Consider the following 17,916-nt stretch of genomic DNA (forward strand, 5'->3'; position numbering starts at 1 on the left):
TGTAGCCAGGTTGTTTACCTCCTCATTGTTGTTGGAGATTAGACCCAGGATGGTTGTGTCATCTGAGAATTTAAGGATGGTGTTGGAGCTGTGTGTGGCAACACAGTCTTGCGTGAACAGGGAGTACAGGATGGGACAGAGTACGCAGCCTTGTGTGGCTCTGGTGCTCAGGGTCAATGTAGAGGAGGTGAGGTTGCCCATTCTCACCACCTGGGGCCTGCCCGTAAGGAAATCCAGCATCCAATTGCAAAGGGCGGTGTTAAATCCCAGGGTCCTGAGAAAAATATTTAGCGGGCACAGTGGTGTTGAATGCAGAGCTTTAGTCCATGAACAGCATCCACATGTATGTGTTGCCTTTTTCCAGATGGGAGAGGGCAGTATGTCGTCAGGGCGTGACTTGATCTGTAGATCTATTGGGGCAGTATGCAAATTGAAAGGGGTCCAAGATGTCAGAATGGGTGGAGAAGATCGAAGCACCTCATTATGATGGAAGTCAGTGCTACAAGGCGGTAGTCGTTCAAGCAAGTCGTTTCTTCCATACAGGGATGATGGTGGTCTGTTTGAAGCAGGAAGGGACTGCAGACAGAGACAGGGAGAGATGGAATATGGAGGTGAAAACCTCCATTAGCTGGTCAGCGCACACAGAGGACAACGCCTGGATTGCCATCTGGCCCTGGTGACTACTGAGGATTCACTTTTTTTAAAACTCTACTCATATCATCCATGGTTAGGAACAAAGAGCAGTCGTCCTGGTTCTCAGCAAGCCCCACTGAAGGAATTGCGTTGGTTGCCTCAAACTGTGAATAGGTGTTGAGCTTGTCAGGGAGCGAGGCGGTGGGACATGCATCACTGCTATTCCTCTCTGTAGTTTGTGATGCGACACATTCCACACCACGTGTGTGGGGTCAGGGCTGTGGTAGTTAGACTCCACTTAGAGGATGTCGGGCCCTCATATCATCCTCAGTGTTTTTTTTTTTACAGTTTGTTCAGAAACATGCACACCAGTAGCCCGCTGGAGGTCATTTTGTAGGGCTCTGCCAGTGGTCCTCCTGTTCCTCCTTGCAGAAAGTGTTGTGGAAAATGTTTCTCTTTTATCCTACCAACAATCTCAGATAACTCAGGAGTGAATTCCAAATTATACTTTATTAACGTCATAAAGTAGTGCTGACTTGCAGAGCAACCAAGCCATGTTGGTCTGCAGAACAACCCACTTTCAAACATTTGAGACATTTTTAAACAGTATTATACAATGATATTAGGTCCTCCCATTATGCTAATTTCTGGATGTACTCATAATTACTCAGCATATTCTCTGAAGACAAGGATTATTTGATCCAAGAGCTCACTCATTTTCCCAAGATTTTCCATATAGAGTCAAGGACAAGCCACAGGTCCTTGTGTCTTCAAAATGAGATAACGACTCATTTTACTGACCATAGGAACAGTAGTGGAACCAGAGCAAGAGTACAGATAAGATGCTCCCACTGTCCTTAACGCACACACCAAAATCCAAACCGTGTACCTTATTGTTCAGGCTCAACGCTTAATCAAGTAACACCTAATTAATATACAAGTGATTCATTGTTCTGTCTACTCTTAATCAAGTTAATGTGAAATAACTCTTTATGAAAATATCCCTACAAAAGGTGCAGATACTGGTCCTGCTGCTGTGTTGATGCCCTGTCCATCTCTCCTCATGTAATGGCCTGTGTCTTCTGGAATCTCCTCCATGCTCTTGAGTCTGTACCGGGAGACACAGGAAACCTTGCAATGGCACGTATGGATGCCATCCTGGAGGAGCTAGACTGCCTGTGCAACCTGAATGGGCTGCAGGTACCGCCTCATGCTACCAGTAGTGAAAAGGACACTAATCAGTCAGGAATGAAAAGGAGAGCGCAAATGGCTGTGGCCACCATCTGCAAAATCATTCCATTGTCTTGCTTTTGCCTCTCCAGTGCACATGTTGTAATTTGCACAAAAACACGTGACATTGATTCACAATTGCTTATGTCTCTGGACAGATTGATATCCCTGAAGTTTAACTGACTTGGTGTTGATGATACTGTGATGATTATGTTTTCCCTTAATTTATTTGAGCATTAAGGGAAAAAGCAATCAGCTGGTGTTCTGTCTATAATGAAGTGGCCAACCAGATCTCTACCCTATTGCGCTGTCGTGGAAGCAGTTTGACTGTATGGTACGTAAGTGCCCATCAAACCAATCAAACTTGTGGGAGGGGCTTCAGGAAGCATGGGGTGAAGTCTCTTCAGATTACCTCAACAAACTGACAACTACACAACTGACAACACCAAAAGTTCTGCAAGGTTGTATAAAAGCGAAGTTTGAAGGACACAATTATGATTTTAATTAATCACTGTTTCTAACCTTGTCAGTGACTATATTTCCTATTCAAACTCATTTCATGTATGTTTTTATGGAAACCTTTTGAATGGTAGTGCAGCTATAAGACATGATTTGAAAGAGGAAAAAAAAAAAAAAGAAAGGAAGCAATGTATTTTTTTATTCGACAGTGTGACTATTTAATTTTTTTTGAAAAGGCAGGCACCATATTTGTGGTAGGTGATGGTCATTCGCATATTTTTTTAAACCCACGCCCCATGTCGGTCAATAATAAAAACATACTTTAAATAGCCTACACAGTCCACATATTGCCATTTAAGCCAATTCAACATTAAATTTAAAAAGTAAAACAATATATTGTGACAAGTTAATAATATTATAGTTGATAATATTAAAATGTTGGATTCCTTAAATGGTAATGTCCATGCTGAAATGAGTTTTCTCCCTGTTATTAGCTCTAAGCATCTTCATAACCATCTCTTTCTCCCACAATCTTAGTCTTAACTGTTAGTTCGGAATTTAAACCTGTCTAGGGGTTACTTCAGCTTGTTAATCTGTTGTAATCACACCCCCCGCAATAACTGTCAGGGGCATGAAAAATTTTAGTCTGACACTCATGGCCCTTTTAGTACCAGACAAGTCAGTTCCAGTTAAAATGTGTTCTCAACCACAGGCAAACTTATTCCGCAAAAATGTTAACAAGCTTACAAAATTCAGCACTTGAGATTGGTTGGCAGTTGTATATTTCTTTGTTTGGGGGTTGGTCATCAAAAAAAGTGTAAGCCGCAGTGAAAGGTTCATGCCTTGGATAGAGCAACCACAGTGAAGCGAAGCTCGCCGGGATCCCGATCCATAAATTTCTTACAAACCTCTGTGGCATCCTGTAACAAAGAAAACCAATTTAACCATTGTGTACTTGACATGACAATTAAGATGATAACAAGGGTGCTGAAATGTTTGCAACCAAAAAAATACCATCTTAACACTAGAACTGCAAAATGTGCCAATTGGCATTTGAGTTTGTAATAAAATAAAACTGCCATTTTAAAAGCTACACCCTCCTCCTTCCATGACTTTTCCTAAATAGGCCTATATTACACTGTTACATTGTCAGAACTCTAAACTGACAAACAGACAACTACTTTGAGACTATTTACCTCTCACTGAATGCATGACAAATGGATGAATGCACGATAATCCCAAATGAATGATCAGCCTTGGCTCAATTTGAATTAATTTACAAATTAAATACAAGATTTCCATGACCATTAAAAATGTAATTAGGTTATTATTGAAACATAATACAAACGATATATGCTACTTATCACACCTTACCGTTTTTCAATAGGAGATTCGGCTTAAGGTGTAGGCTAAATCACCAAATGTAAATCTAAAATGTAAATCTACAAATGTCTTCTGCTAAATAATTATTCACAAAACGAAACCCCAAGGATATTGTTTAACAGTCACCAATTCAACAAAGGTATTACACCGAACAATTTTTATATTAGGAGAGAAAGAGAAACTAAATCGCACACACATCCTAGCATGTCCCTTAGAAATGTCTCTGCTCATTTTACTTAAGATGAATATTCTACAAATGTATTAGGCTAAATAATTATGCACGAAACGAAATACCAACTATATTCCTTACTGCTAGAGCTATGCATTGGCATTGAAATCAACTCGATAGCCCCACTACAACACTCGGAAGAGACCTGCAAAGATGTGCTGTTCACATAGCCTATTCATTTTGGAAGTTGTCTTTTTCTAATAACTCCTCTCGGTATTTTGATAACTTATTCATGTCACACCAACAATCTGTAATTATTTTTTTTTAAGTATTCTATATAGTTTGACAATAACCCAATAGATTAATGTTTGTTACCGGGAATGTAACTTCAGTTATATGAGAGGAGCGGAGCCCCCTAAAGGGCTTAGCTCCTAGTGGTTTACCCGCGGTGTCCACGGCCGTCAATGAAAAATGCATTATGTACGTCTCCCCTGTAAGTCCCCGAGCATACCATTACACTTCCTCCTGCCAATTTCATCAGCCAGAACAGTGGGGGAAGAAAGGGCATCAGGTCTAGGGGGCTCCACTCCACTCATATTATTGGAGTTACATTCCCAGTAACTAACATTATATGTCGTGGAGCTCCGCCCCCTAGAGGGCTTAGCTCGAAGTGGTTTACGGTGGACCAAGCGAGCCAGGATATACTCCCTGCTGGACCCAACATTCCAGCAGAAAAAGCAGGGTCAAGTAAAAAAAACATCCCACTCAGCCCTAATCAGAACATCTGTCTCAAACTGCCTAAGGCAGAAGGGGCGAATGAAGAGAATGCGTAGAATATCTATCAATCTATCTATATACAGTTGTGCTCAAAAGTTTGCATACCCTTGGAGAATTGGTAATATATGCACCATTTGTAAAGAAAACATGAGTGAGCAGGCAAAACATGTCTTATTTCTTACAGGATTCATATTCAACTAAGTTTTAACAGAATGTCAAAATCAAAAAACAAAACATGGCAACAAAGAAAAGTATTTTGTAATAGTTGTCTATGAGGCCCCAAATTCTTGCTACTTATTCATCTTAGCAAAATGCCTCCAGGTCATGCAAAGTCTTTGGTTGTTTCGCATGAACCGCACATTTGATATCTTCCCAGAGTGGCTTGATGATATTAAGGTCAGGACACTGTGATGGCCACTCCAGAACCTTCACCTTTTCCTAATGTATCCACTGGAGGATCAACTCGGCCTTGGGCTTAGGGTCATGCTGGAAAGTCCAAGAGCATCCCATGTGCAGCTTTTGTGCAGAAGAATGCTAATTGTATGCCAGTATTTTCTGATAACATGCTGAATTCATCTTGCCATACATATACACAAGATTCCCCATGCCTTTAGAGCTTACTCCCCCCACCAAAAACATCAGTGAGCCACCACCATGCTTCACAATGGGGATGGTATACTGTTCACTATAGGCCTTGTTGAACCCTCTCCAACCATAGCGCTTATGCTTGTGACCATGAAGCTCATTTTGTTTCAAACAACTTATTAGAAATGACCTAAATATACTTTCAGATTCATAGGTTATTAGTGTGTTTGGCTTTTTGCAGGACCGCATAAGCGGAGCCAGCCAAGAAGAGCGAATGTCTGTGTCTGACTGACTACCCCTTGTTAAATAGCATAGTGGTTAGGGACACAGACCTGCAACCAATAGGTCCAATGTTTGAATCTTATCACAGTCAAATTAGGCATTAGGATTTGTTTTGGATAGACAGAAACTTCGCTGGCTACAACCTGAAGTAGCTGCGTTATAGTACGCCTAAAATAAAACTGTTCATGGTTATATTGCAACTATTTTGGGTGAATTTTTCAAGTACGAATCTGTGGATGCTTCCTGGGCCAGGATAGACAGAAACTTCGCTGGCTACAACTGTCAGTAGCTGCATTATTGTAAGCCTAAAATATTGCAACTATTTCAGGTGGATTTTCCAAGTACGCATCTTCATGATTTTTGGGGTAATATACAGTGAGGGGAAAAAGTATTTGATGTCCTGCTGATTTTGTACATTTGCCCACTGACAAAGAAATTATCAGTCTATAATTTTAATGTTTTATTTGAACAGTGGGAGACAATAACAAAAACAATTATAAGCGAAATAAGTATAAGTTTCCTATGTACCAAACTCACAAAAAATTGCGGAAAATAAGCCTTAAGCCAGACATATTAAACAATTATAGGCCAATATCGAACCTCCCATTCCTCTCAAAATTCTTAGAAAAATGTGTTTCCCAACAACTTCCTGAAGACAAATAACATTTATGAAATGCTCCAGTCTGGTTTCAGACTGTAGTACTGAGACTGCACTCGTGAAGGTAACAAATTACCATCTAATGGACTCGGACAAAGGTTCTGCATCCGTCCGGTTGCTTCTTGATCTTAGTGCTGCTTTTGACACTATTGATCAATCCCTTCCCTTAGAGAGACTGAAAACCCAAATTGGGCTACGTGGACATGTTCGGGTATGGTTTAAATCGTATTTATCTGAAAGATATCAGTTCGTATCAAGCGTGCCGCACAAGCCCTGAAAAGTGAAGCCAAAATGTCTCGATCGCCCCCTGGTGAGTGGTCCCAGTATAGGTCATAAACCCCGCCCTCCCCATGTTATTCAATGGGACGTGAGACCAACTAAACAATTAAATTACCCTTCAATTATCTTTTTTCCGAAGCTGGTTTCTGTCATTTACTGTAGTTTGTATCACGCTAATGTAAATTCAAGAGTTTGTTTTTAAAATAAGTTGGTTTTTAGTTAGTTATTTAATGCTCTAAAAACGGTGGTGTGACGTCGTGATTCACAGCTTTGATTGACAGCTATCTGAGCCAAGGAGCCACTGAAGCGCCATCCTCCTTCGGAGGACTGAGGAGATTGGAGCTTTACATTTAATCTCTAAATTTCTATAATTGATATAATTTCACACGGACATAATGGGTTGTTCTGCAGTACATTGTGCTAACCGATCTGGCATTTCCAATCGATCTTTGAATTTTTTTCGGTAAGTTAAATTTATAAGCTATTTAATTAGTAAATAAATGTAATGGGCTAGCTAACGTTAGCTAAAAGACAACAAGCCTCGTTAATAGCCATGTTAATAGCTAGCAGGGGATTGTTAGCTAGAAGTTACCAATTCTTTTTGTATTAGGCCTATTCTAAATTAAGGTTAAACATGATGTAAGTTAGGCTATAACATATCGTCTAGGTTTAACAAGCAAAGGTTGTACTGTACTTGGACTTGCGATTGATTACGGTATGCGCATTCTGCGAGGGAGAGTGAGGGCGGGGCACAGGGGAGGGGCCGTTGATTTTGCGGCTTTACGGCTTTACTTCCTGCTCGCTACTGCGCATAACTACTGCGCAGAACTGGTCCCAAGATCGCTATCTGCGCAGACGCAAGTCCAAGATGTCCGCGCCGTATCGGGACACTGGTGGCTTCATTTTTCACCAATGGAAAAGAGCGAAAGGGCGTCGTCCATTTTATATACAGTCTATGGTTCGTATGTGTGGATGGCATATCCTCTGACCAATCAAAGGTATGTTTTGGTGTTCCTCAAGGCTCTGTTCTGGGCCCATTACAGTTCTCACTATATATGCTGCCTCTGGGTGATTTTCATTGTTATGGTGAAGACAAACAGTTATATATTTCAATGAAGCCCCAAAATTAGCTACTTTGGAAGCATGCACTTCAGATATTAGGAAGTGGATGACAGAGTGGATGCTTTTAAACTCAAGAAAAACAGAAATGCTCATTTTAGGACCCAGGAAACAAAGGGGGTCAGCACAGTGCCAGCTGAAATCGTCAGGTATCGTCTTGATCTGCAACACAACCAGGTGGACTCCGGACAGGGACAGCAACAGGTCCCCCAAGCCAGGTACTCCACAGATGTGGGCCAGGACCTCATGCCCTCCTAAGTTCAAAATGGGAGGAGACTGGGAAAATTCAGAAAATGCATTCCTCATATCAACAACGATTTATAGTGGAGAAGGAGAACTAACCCTACTCCCCCCAGCACAATAATATAGCAGCGTAAGACCTTGGTACTGAGACGGGGGGGTCCGGCGACACTGTGGCCCTATCTGGTGGAGGCACCGGACAGGGCCCAACAGGCAGGAAATCAATCCACCCACATTGCCAAGCATCAACCAAAGGGACAACCATCAACCACAACCACCCTGAATGAGGGCAGAGTATTGCCAGCAGAGTACAGCCCAACTGCACAAGTGCACAACAGAGAGACAACAACACGCCAGTGACTCCGCCCCCGAGAGGCATTGGAGGGAGGGCATCCCAATGGCGATGAGAGCCTACCTGGCAAGACAGCAAAGGTGGACAGTATCAAGCCTTTCTGGTCACCTTCACGCCCCTGGGCCAGACAACACCTAATCATAGACCGTGCTGTAGAGATTAGTCATTAGTAGACACTTGAAAGTTTGCACTGAGTTTGTTTTTCTAACCTTAATTGGCAAGTCGTTCCACAGTAGTGAAGCTCTATGAGAAAAGGCCCTGCCTCCGGCTGTTTGTTTAGAGATTCTAGGTACAATTAAGGCCTGTATCTTGCGATTACAGGTTATGTGTAGGTATGTATAGCTGGATCGTTTCAGTGAGGTAAGTAGGAGCAAGTCCATGTATTGATTTATAGATTAACAATAAAATCTTAAAATCAGCCCTAACCCTAACGGGCAGCCAGTGTAAAGAGGCTAGTACAGGAGTAATGTGTTCAATTTCTTTTGTTCTAGTTAGGATTCTAGTAGCACTAATTTAAGTTTATTTATTCATTTGTCAGGGTAACCGGAAAGAAGAGCAGTGATCTAGTCTCAAAGTAATAAAAGCATGGATTTGTTTTTCTCCATTAGTTTTTGATAGAAAGTTTCAGATTTTTGCAATGTTTCGAAGATGAAAATAAGAAACTCTTGAGATATATTTTGTATGTTCATCAAAGGAAAGGTCAGGTTCAAGGGTAACGCCAAGGTTTCTTACAGTTTTTTGGGATAGGACCATGCAGCCGTCGAGGTTCACAGTAAGATCTGCTAACAAAGCTCTTTGTTGAAATATATAACTGTGTGTCATCAGCATAACAGTGAAAGTTGAAATTGTGATTCCGGATTACATCACCCAGAGGCAGCATACAGTGGGGAGAACAAGTATTTGATACACTGGCGATTTTGCAGGTTTTGCAACTTACAAAGCATGTAGAGTTCTGTAATTTTTATCATAGGTACACTTCAACTGTGAGAGACGGAATCTAAAATAAAAATCCAGAAATGATGCTGCGGAGAAGAATTTGTATGCTAATAGGGATGATTAGTAGGCTAATGATGATGAACGGCATTCGGCTCTGGTGGATATTGGGGGTCTGAAAGGCCTGGTGGTTCTAGTGTTAAATGGAGAAGTCACTTTATCCGTGCACTATTTTTTTTATCTTGTCTTGTTTAAAAAACAATAAAATGTCACATGTACAGTCTTATCTGTTGGTCTCAAATCCTATTACAGACACCTTAAGCAGCTGAAAGTTAAAGCCACATAACTAGCTTATATTTGCAGCAGAATCTTCATAGAGAATTTATTATAGTTTTTTTCGACTTGGCTTGATATTGCTGCTACCCACATTGTACCATTTTTGTATTGCATAAACTAACTAAAAACAACCACTTGATGGTACAGATTTTAATTGCTTCTCTGGGCATATGTAGTTTTATGTATTTTCTTCTAATAGAGTGAATTAATATTTAGACTTATCCATATAACCCTGCACGTGTAGATTTAGCAGGGCCCCACCCATTCCAGTCCACATGTAGTGGCTTTGATCAAAACCTCACTGTGTCAAATCTTAACAAGCAGATGCTTTGATTAACCCTTTACCTCAAGGAAGGATTCTTCTGAGGTTGCCCCATGTATTACAGGGAAAGGCTTGCGGCCATCTAGAGAAAAAAACAAAAAAGCAAGAAACAAATGTTAATACATGGTTCTCCAGCTGGACATTATTCAAATGCCTACTGCAGTGAATAGTAAGACTTATAAAGAAAACGCATACTAACGCTTACGATAAATTAGCTCTTCATAATGCATTACATTTTGTATACGTAGTGTGGGACAGGGAATTGTGGGAGAATACATTTGGCGTTCATTTGGCATTTGTTTATCTGTTTATGGTTAACATCTGTAAAATAAATTAACAGATAATAGGACATTTAATCTGTTGGAGAGATCTTGGTCGTATCGGTTCTTTGTTCTGTAAGTATATAGCCCATCTGTCTTGAAAGGATAATTCACAATGGCCATTTGGTGCCCTGGGGAAAGTGGGCGACCCCCTGGGGTCACTCGTATTTAGCCAGGGTTCGGATAACATTCAACAACCTGTGTGTTGGATCTGAGCTTAACCATGGTTTCCTGTTATTGCTGTATGAATATAGGTTACAATTTAGTAGTCAGACTTTTCTCCATAAAGTGTATTAATTTCCACAACAGTGGTTTCGTTTTCACAGGAAATTAACCCAGGTCTACCACAGGAGAAACTGATCTCTTAGCCATCAGATCAAGGTAATATCCCCTCTTGGATCAAGAGTGTTTCTGTCACTAGACAGCTGGTCCAGCTCACATCCACCACAAATGTATTACATCCAATCTTGTACTACATTATGAAGAGGTAATTAATAGGATGGGTTACACAACTAATATCTGGTTTTCTAAGTGAAAAGACTGTTTCACTTACCCAGTTCATATAAATCTCCCCCAATATTCACAAAAGCTATGAAATGCAAGTCCACTTTGTCATCTATGCTTGGAGCCTATAAAAAAAGAAAACATTTATGCCCAGGCCATAGACAAAATTATTTTATTTTAAAGAAGAATCTATTAAACTCTGAAACAGGTGCACTGGCACAGGTGAGACTGGTTGGTCACTGACCCACCCACTAGAAGACTGTCAGCCCGGACTGAACAGCAGTTTTAAATGATTACATACAAACAACAAATTGACAGCTTTCTCTAAAAGGACCTGCCAACCCTACCCATCTTTTTGGAGTACCAGACACGCAAGGCAAATTGGGGTCCGCCCCAGTTTCTTTCTTGACAGCAATCCATTTGTTTTCCACATTACAGAGCACTTTTGGATGGTAAATAAGCAGCCAATTCTGTTTTTGCATGGGATCTAAGCTCACTTTTCTTATGAGCCCATGTGCTTAGAAAAACACTATGGATTACACTTGGTTCAGTTCAGTCCTCTGAAAAGATATTTATGAAACATAAAATAAATGTTTGGTGGAATTAGCACAGATTTTCTCTATGTTCTTTCCATTTCTTGTGGAGTGTAGAATGGAGATAAAGATGTGCTCATAAGTGTGCATACCCTGGCAGAAAGTGTGATTAATCATGCAAAACAAAATGTATTTTATTGAAGGATAGTGATCATATGAAGCCATTTATCATCACATAGTTGTTTGACTCCTTTTTAAATCATAATGATAACAGAAATCACCCAAATGGTCCTGATCAAAAGTTTACATACCCTTGAATGTTTGGCCTTGTTACAGACACACAAGGTGAAAATGGCAATTAAAGGTGAATTTCCCACATCTGTAGCTTTTTAAAGTGCAATTAGTATCAATGTATAAGTAGTCAGTAAATTTGCTAGCTCTCACGTGGACACACTGAGCAGGCTAGATACGGAGCCATGGTGAGCAGAAAATAACTGTCAAACGACCTGCGTAACAAGGTAATTGAACTTTCTAAAGATGGAAAAGGATATAGAAGATATCCAAAGCCTGCCAGTCAGCACTGTTCAATCACTTATTAAGAAGTGGAAAATTCTGGAATCTCTTGATACCAAGCCAAGGTCAGGCAGACCAAGAAAAATGTCAGCCAAAACTGCCAGAAGAATTGTTTGGGATACAAAAACAAATCCACAGAAAACCTCAGGAGAAATACAGGCTGCTCTGGAAAAAGATGGTGTGGTAGTTTCAAGGAACACAATACGACAATACTTGAACAAAAATTTGCAGCATGGTTGAGTTGCCAGAAAGAAGCCTTTACTGCAACTATGCTACAAAAAAATCCTGGTTACAATATGCTCCACAACACCTTGACACGCCTCATAGCTTCTGGCACACTATAATTTAGAGTGACGAGACCAAAACAGACCTTCATGGTCACAATCATAAGCGCTACGTTTGGAGAGGGGTCAACAAGGCCTATAGTGAACCTGGTAAATGAATACTCACCTCAGTCTGTCCTTCTTGTGCACTGGATTCATGTGTCACACGAATACTCTATGGGGGGGGGGGGATAATGAGTCATCTCATAGTATTTCAGTAGCATTATTTCTCCAATAGCAAGAAACCACTCAGCAGTGTTTGAACTCTTTAGCTACAACCTCTATTGGCACTCTGGAAAAGGATGAAGGATGAAAATACCTCATCATTCTCCAAGAAGGTAGCCTTGTCCTCAGGACTTAATTTAGAAGACTCAGCCAGGAACCTTTTCAGTGGAGAATCAGACTCTAAAAGTAGAAATAAAAATTAAACCTACATGAAGTTATACCATACACATTCAATGACAGGTAAATAGTAAAATAAAAGTACTATAGTTGTTCTTATTGGTTAATAACTTAATAAAACCAGAAAAGGAACAGGCAAGGCTATTTCAGCAGGCCCGCAATGAAATGATAAATGTTATTGCCCTCACTGGATTCAAACCCAGGTCTCCCACGTGAGTGGCTGTGTCTTTTACCACTATACCACGGTGCTATAAGTTTGCCCAGTGTTGATATAGTATCTCGACATTAGATAATTTTATCACGCATTAACATCACGCCAAGTTTTAATATTTTGCTAGGCCCCATTAAGCATTGTGTTAAACTGGCTAACATTTCTTACTAAGTTTATCTCCACCACAAATAGCACCTATGAAATGTAAGGCTTTTGCCACTGTCTGTTTTAACGGCTTATTAGCCAGTAATAGGCTTACTAGTATCTAACTTACTACTTGGAATCGTCTTAAGAATTGAGTAACTGGTAGCGAGACTGAATATGAACTTTACACAGCCAAAGCTATTTCATGGCAGAAAAATATTAGTTTCTTTCATTCGTGAATGACAATGATACAATAATTTCAATATACAGTGGGGAGAACAAGTATTTGATACATTGCCGATTTTGCAGGTTTTACTACTTAGAAAGCTTGTAGAAGTCTGTAATGTTTATCATAGGTACACTTCAACTGTGAGAGACAAACAAAAATCTGAGTGGAGAACCGGAGGGCTTCTTAAAGAAAGACTAACATGTCTGTGAGAGCTGGAATTCTTACTGGTTGGTAGGTGATCAAATACTTATGTCATAAAATGCAAATTAATTATTAAAATTTTTTATACAATGTGATTTTCAGGATTTTTGTTTTAGATTCCGTCTCTCACAGTTGCAATGTACCTATGATAAAAATTACAGACCTCTACATTCTTTGTAGGATAACCTGCAAAATCGGCAGTGTATCAAATACTTCGTTCTCCCCACTGTAAGTATTTGATCACCTACCAACCAAGAATTCTGGCTCTCACAGACCTGTTAGTTTTTCTTTAAGAAGCCCTCCTGTTCTCCTCTCATTACCTGTATTAACTGCACCTGTTTGAACTTGTTAGCTGTATAAAAGACACCTGTCCACACAATCAAACAGACTCCAACATCTCCAAAATGGCCAAGACTAGAGAGCTGTGTAAGGACATCAGGGATAAAATTGTAGACCTGCACAAGACTGAGATGGGCTACAGGACGGGCTACAGGACAATAGGCAAGCATCTTGGTGAGAAGGCAAAAACTGTCGGCGCAATTATTAGAAAATGGAATAAGTTCAAGATGACAGTCAATCTCCCTCGGTCTGGGGCTCCATGCAAGATCTCACCTCATGGGGCATCAATGACCATGAGGAAGGTTAGGGATCAGCCCAGAACTACACGGCAGGGCCTGGTCAATGACCTGAAGAGAGCTGGGACCACAGTCTCAAAGAAAACCATTAGTAATACACTACACAGTCATGGATAAAAAATCCTGCAGCGCACGCAATGTCCCCCTGCTCAAGCCAGCGCATGTCCAGGCCCGTCTGAAGTTTGCCAATGACCATCTGGATGATCCAGAGAAGGAATGGGAGAAGGTCATGTGGTCTGATGAGACAAAAACAGAGCTCTTTGGTCTAAACTCCACTCATCGTGTATGGAGGAGGAGGAAGGATGAGTACAACCCCAAAAACACCATCCCAACCGTGAAACATGGAGGTGGAAACATCATTCTTTGGGGATGCTTTTCTGCAAAGGGGACAGGACGACTGCACCATATTGAGGGGAGGATGGAAGGGGCCATGTATTGCGAGATCTTGGCCAACAACCTCCTTCCCTCAGTAAGAGCATTGAAGATGGGTCGTGGCTGGGTCTTCCAGCATGACAACGACCCAAAACACACAGCCAGGGCAACTAAGGAGTGGCTTTGTAAGAAGCATCTCAAGGTCCTGGAGTGGCCTAGCCAATCTCCAGACCTGAACCAATAGAAAATCTTTGGAGGGAGCTGAGAGTCCGTATTGCCCAGAAACAGCCCCGAAACCTGAAGGATCTGGAGAAGGTCCGTATGGAGACGTGGGCCAAAATCCCTGCTGCAGTGTGTGCAAACCTGGTCAAGAACTACAGGAAACTTATGATCTCTGTAATTGCAAACAAAAGGTTTCTGTACCAAAAATTAAGTTCTGCTTTTCTGATGTATCAAATACTTATGTCATGCAATAAAATGCAAATTAATTACTTATAAATCATGCAATGTGATTTTCTGGATTTTTGTTTTAGATTCCATTACTCACAGTTGGAGTACCCATGATAAAAATTACAGACTTCTACATGCTTTGTAATGGGAAAACCTGCAAAATCGGTAGTGTATCAAATACTTGTTCTCCCCACTGTAGGTGATAATAACTGACTTATCCGTCAAATGAAAAGACGAGACAATCGTGGAAACCCCTACTCTTTTACTGCCCAAGGGGTTTTGATCTTGCCTTTATTACCCCAAAAATCCAGCAGATGCATACTTCGCCAGAAATAGTCACAATATAAACAGTTTTATTTTAAGCTTACTATAATGCAGCTACTAAAGGTTGCAGCCAGTGAAGTTCCTGTCGATCCGGAACAAAACTTAATGCATAATTTGACTGACAAGATTCAAGACCTATTGGTTGCAGGTCCGTGTCTCTAACCACTATGCTATTTAACAAGGGGTAGTCAGTCAGTCACAGATATTCACTCTTCTAGGGCCGGCTCCGCTTACGCGGTCCGGCAAAAAGCCCAACACACTAATAAGCTATTAATCTGAACATTTATTTAGGTCATTTCTAATGAGTTTGAAATAAAATATTAGGAATAGTTGTATGGTGTATCTCATTTTCAACTTGACCATACCCAGAAGATTCTCTATGTAGTTCAGGTCAGACGAGTTGGCTGGCCAATCAAGCACAGTAATACCATGGGCAGAAAACCAGTTACCAGTTGTTTTGGCACTGTGGGCAGGTGCCAAGTCCTGCTTGAAAAGGAAATCAGCATCTCCATAAAGCTTGTCAGAAGATGGAAGCATGACATGCTCTAAAATCTCCTGGTAAAAGGTAGGGGTGAGAACATTGTTGACATTGACAAGGATGGCATTTATCGACAAGTTCATAACATTTTTGAAAGTTACAAAACAAATCTGTACTACCTATTGACTCACTTGGCAGCAGTTATGACGGGTTATGTCTTATAAACTAAACAAATCTGGCTAACAGGCAGAAAATTATCACTGCTAGCAAAAACATACTTGTGCATCCGGGCTACATCTGTACAGGCTGAGAGGGTTTTCTCAGCTGCGGGCCTCATAGTCAATAGACTACGTAAGCCTACTGGTTTACTCCCGGACATGCACATTTTTTTTAAACAAGAATACATTTTCATAATAATATGGACATTGCCTAATGATTCTTTATATTTTTATTAAGATCTTGCATCTATGGATGCGCTAGCCAGATTTAGTTTGGTTTTTAATCATTAATTTTATATAATTAATTCCTATTAAGTGTCCTTCTAAGGTCGTCAAGTGCCTGGCGGCATGGTGCGCTGATAACAACCTTGCCCACCGTGCAAAGAAAATCAAGGACCTCACTGTGGATTTACAGGAAATCTACAGGCTGCAGTCACACCCAAGTTCTCATCAATGGCACTGAGGTGGAGCGTGTGTCCAGCATTAAATTCCTGGGTGTCCACATCTCTGAGGACCTCTACCGGTCCTTCAACACCTCAGCTCTGGTCAAAAAGGTGCAGCAGCGCCTGTACTTCTTGAGGAGGCTGAAGAAGGCCATCTGTCTTCCAAGATGCTTGTGAACTTTTACCGCTGCACAATCGAGAGCATTCTGACTAGCTGTGCCACAGTCTGGTTTAGTGGTTGCTCTGTAAATGACCAGAAGGCCCTTCAACGGGTGGTGAATAATCAATCAATCACATTTATTTATAGCCCTTTTTACATCAGCAATTGTCACAAAGTGCTTTTACAAAACACCCAGCCTTAAACCCCAAGGAGCAAACCACAGCAGTGTTGAATTTCAGTGGCTAGGAAAAACTCCTTAAGAAGGCCGAAATTCATGAAGAAACCTAGAGAGGATCCAGGCTCAGAAGGTGACCAGTCCTCTTCTGGCTGTGCCAGGAGAACATATTAAGAGTACAAATTCTAATAATTAATAAATGCATGTGGGCTGAGTCCAAAGTCTATTTAAACCTAGTCCAGGTCAGAATCAGATGGACAAGGACAGGGACAACACGGGGGAGGGAGAGGTGTCAGCACAGTGGCAGCTGAAATAGTCAGGTATCGTCTTGATCTACAACACAACCAGGAGGACTTTGGACAGGGACAGCAATGGGTCTTTCAAGACTGATACTCCTCAGGTGTGGGCCAGGACCTCATGTCCTCCTAAGTTTAAAACGTCAGGAGACAGGGAAAATTTAGAAAATGTATTCCTTAGATCTACAAGAATTTATAGTGGAGAAGGAGAACTGACCCTACTCCTCCAGCACAATAATAAAGCAGCGTAAGAATACTGCCCAGCACATTACGGATACCCAAGCACCCAGCCATCGTGGACCTCCAGCACAAGCAGTGTCTGTGCAGGGCGCGCAGCATCACCAGAGACCCTTCACACCCATACCACAAACTGTTTGCCCCCCCCCCTTAAGGCATGCGGTACAGGTTCTCGCACCAGTAGGCTCACGGACAGTTTCTTTCCCTCTACTGTAACCCTGCTGAACTCTCTGACCCATCACTAACCAAACCCACCCATTGTACTACTAGACTGTCACTGCCTTACAATTTCTGATAAGGAAGTTCAGTTGTCTACAGGTACGTGTCATTGCTGCTCTTCCTGTATTTCATTTGCACATGCTGACTCGTACCTTAAAATTACCTTAACTGCACATTTAGAACTGCCACTGTACCTGCTTTTTCAACATGTCTACCTCAGGAACCTCATTGGTGCTATCCCTGCATTTCAGTGCCACATACTACCCTACTCCTTCAAGTTACCTCGATTGCAAATTTAGAATGCCATTGGTTTCTTAGAATTGCAACTTTTACCCGCCCAGCTACTTATCCCACTTGTATATACATTATACTTTACATTTTCTGCCCTCCTCTGCCATATGTAATGCATATGCATTAATTGCACATGCACCAATCAGCCATAACATTATGACCAGCTGCCTAATATTGTGTAGATCCCCCTTCTGCCGCCAAAACAGGCTTGACCCGTCAAGACATGGTCTCCACTACACCTCTGAAGGTGTACTGTGATATCTGGCACCAAGATGTTAGCAGCAGACCCTTTAAGTCCTATAAGTTGCGAGGTGGGTCCTCCATGGATTGAAACGGTTTGTCCAGCACATCCCACAGATGCTCGATTGGATTGAGATCTGGGGAATTTGGAGGCAAAGACAACACCTTGAAGTCATTGTTG

At 41.2% G+C, this 17,916-nt stretch overlaps 1 protein-coding gene across 2 annotated transcripts in view; it reads right to left on the reverse strand.

Annotated features, from left to right (window-relative positions):
- Window positions 1-2,505: 2,505 nt before the first annotated feature.
- uchl3 (ubiquitin carboxyl-terminal esterase L3 (ubiquitin thiolesterase)) overlaps window positions 2,506-17,916 on the reverse strand; it is a 28,932-nt gene continuing 13,521 nt past the window's right edge. For both annotated transcript variants that reach the window (XM_010904369.4, XM_010904368.4), the window contains 5 exons: window positions 12,330-12,415; window positions 12,138-12,185; window positions 10,631-10,706; window positions 9,781-9,839; window positions 2,506-3,242 (listed from right to left, as the gene is read on the reverse strand). In XM_010904369.4, coding sequence (XP_010902671.2) covers window positions 3,159-3,242; window positions 9,781-9,839; window positions 10,631-10,706; window positions 12,138-12,185; window positions 12,330-12,415 — 353 coding nt within the window. In that variant the 3' untranslated portion in view covers window positions 2,506-3,158. The remainder of the gene's footprint in view (window positions 3,243-9,780; window positions 9,840-10,630; window positions 10,707-12,137; window positions 12,186-12,329; window positions 12,416-17,916) is intronic.

Source organism: Esox lucius, chromosome 16 (genome assembly GCF_011004845.1).
Source record: "Esox lucius isolate fEsoLuc1 chromosome 16, fEsoLuc1.pri, whole genome shotgun sequence".
Classification (NCBI taxonomy): domain Eukaryota; kingdom Metazoa; phylum Chordata; class Actinopteri; order Esociformes; family Esocidae; genus Esox; species Esox lucius.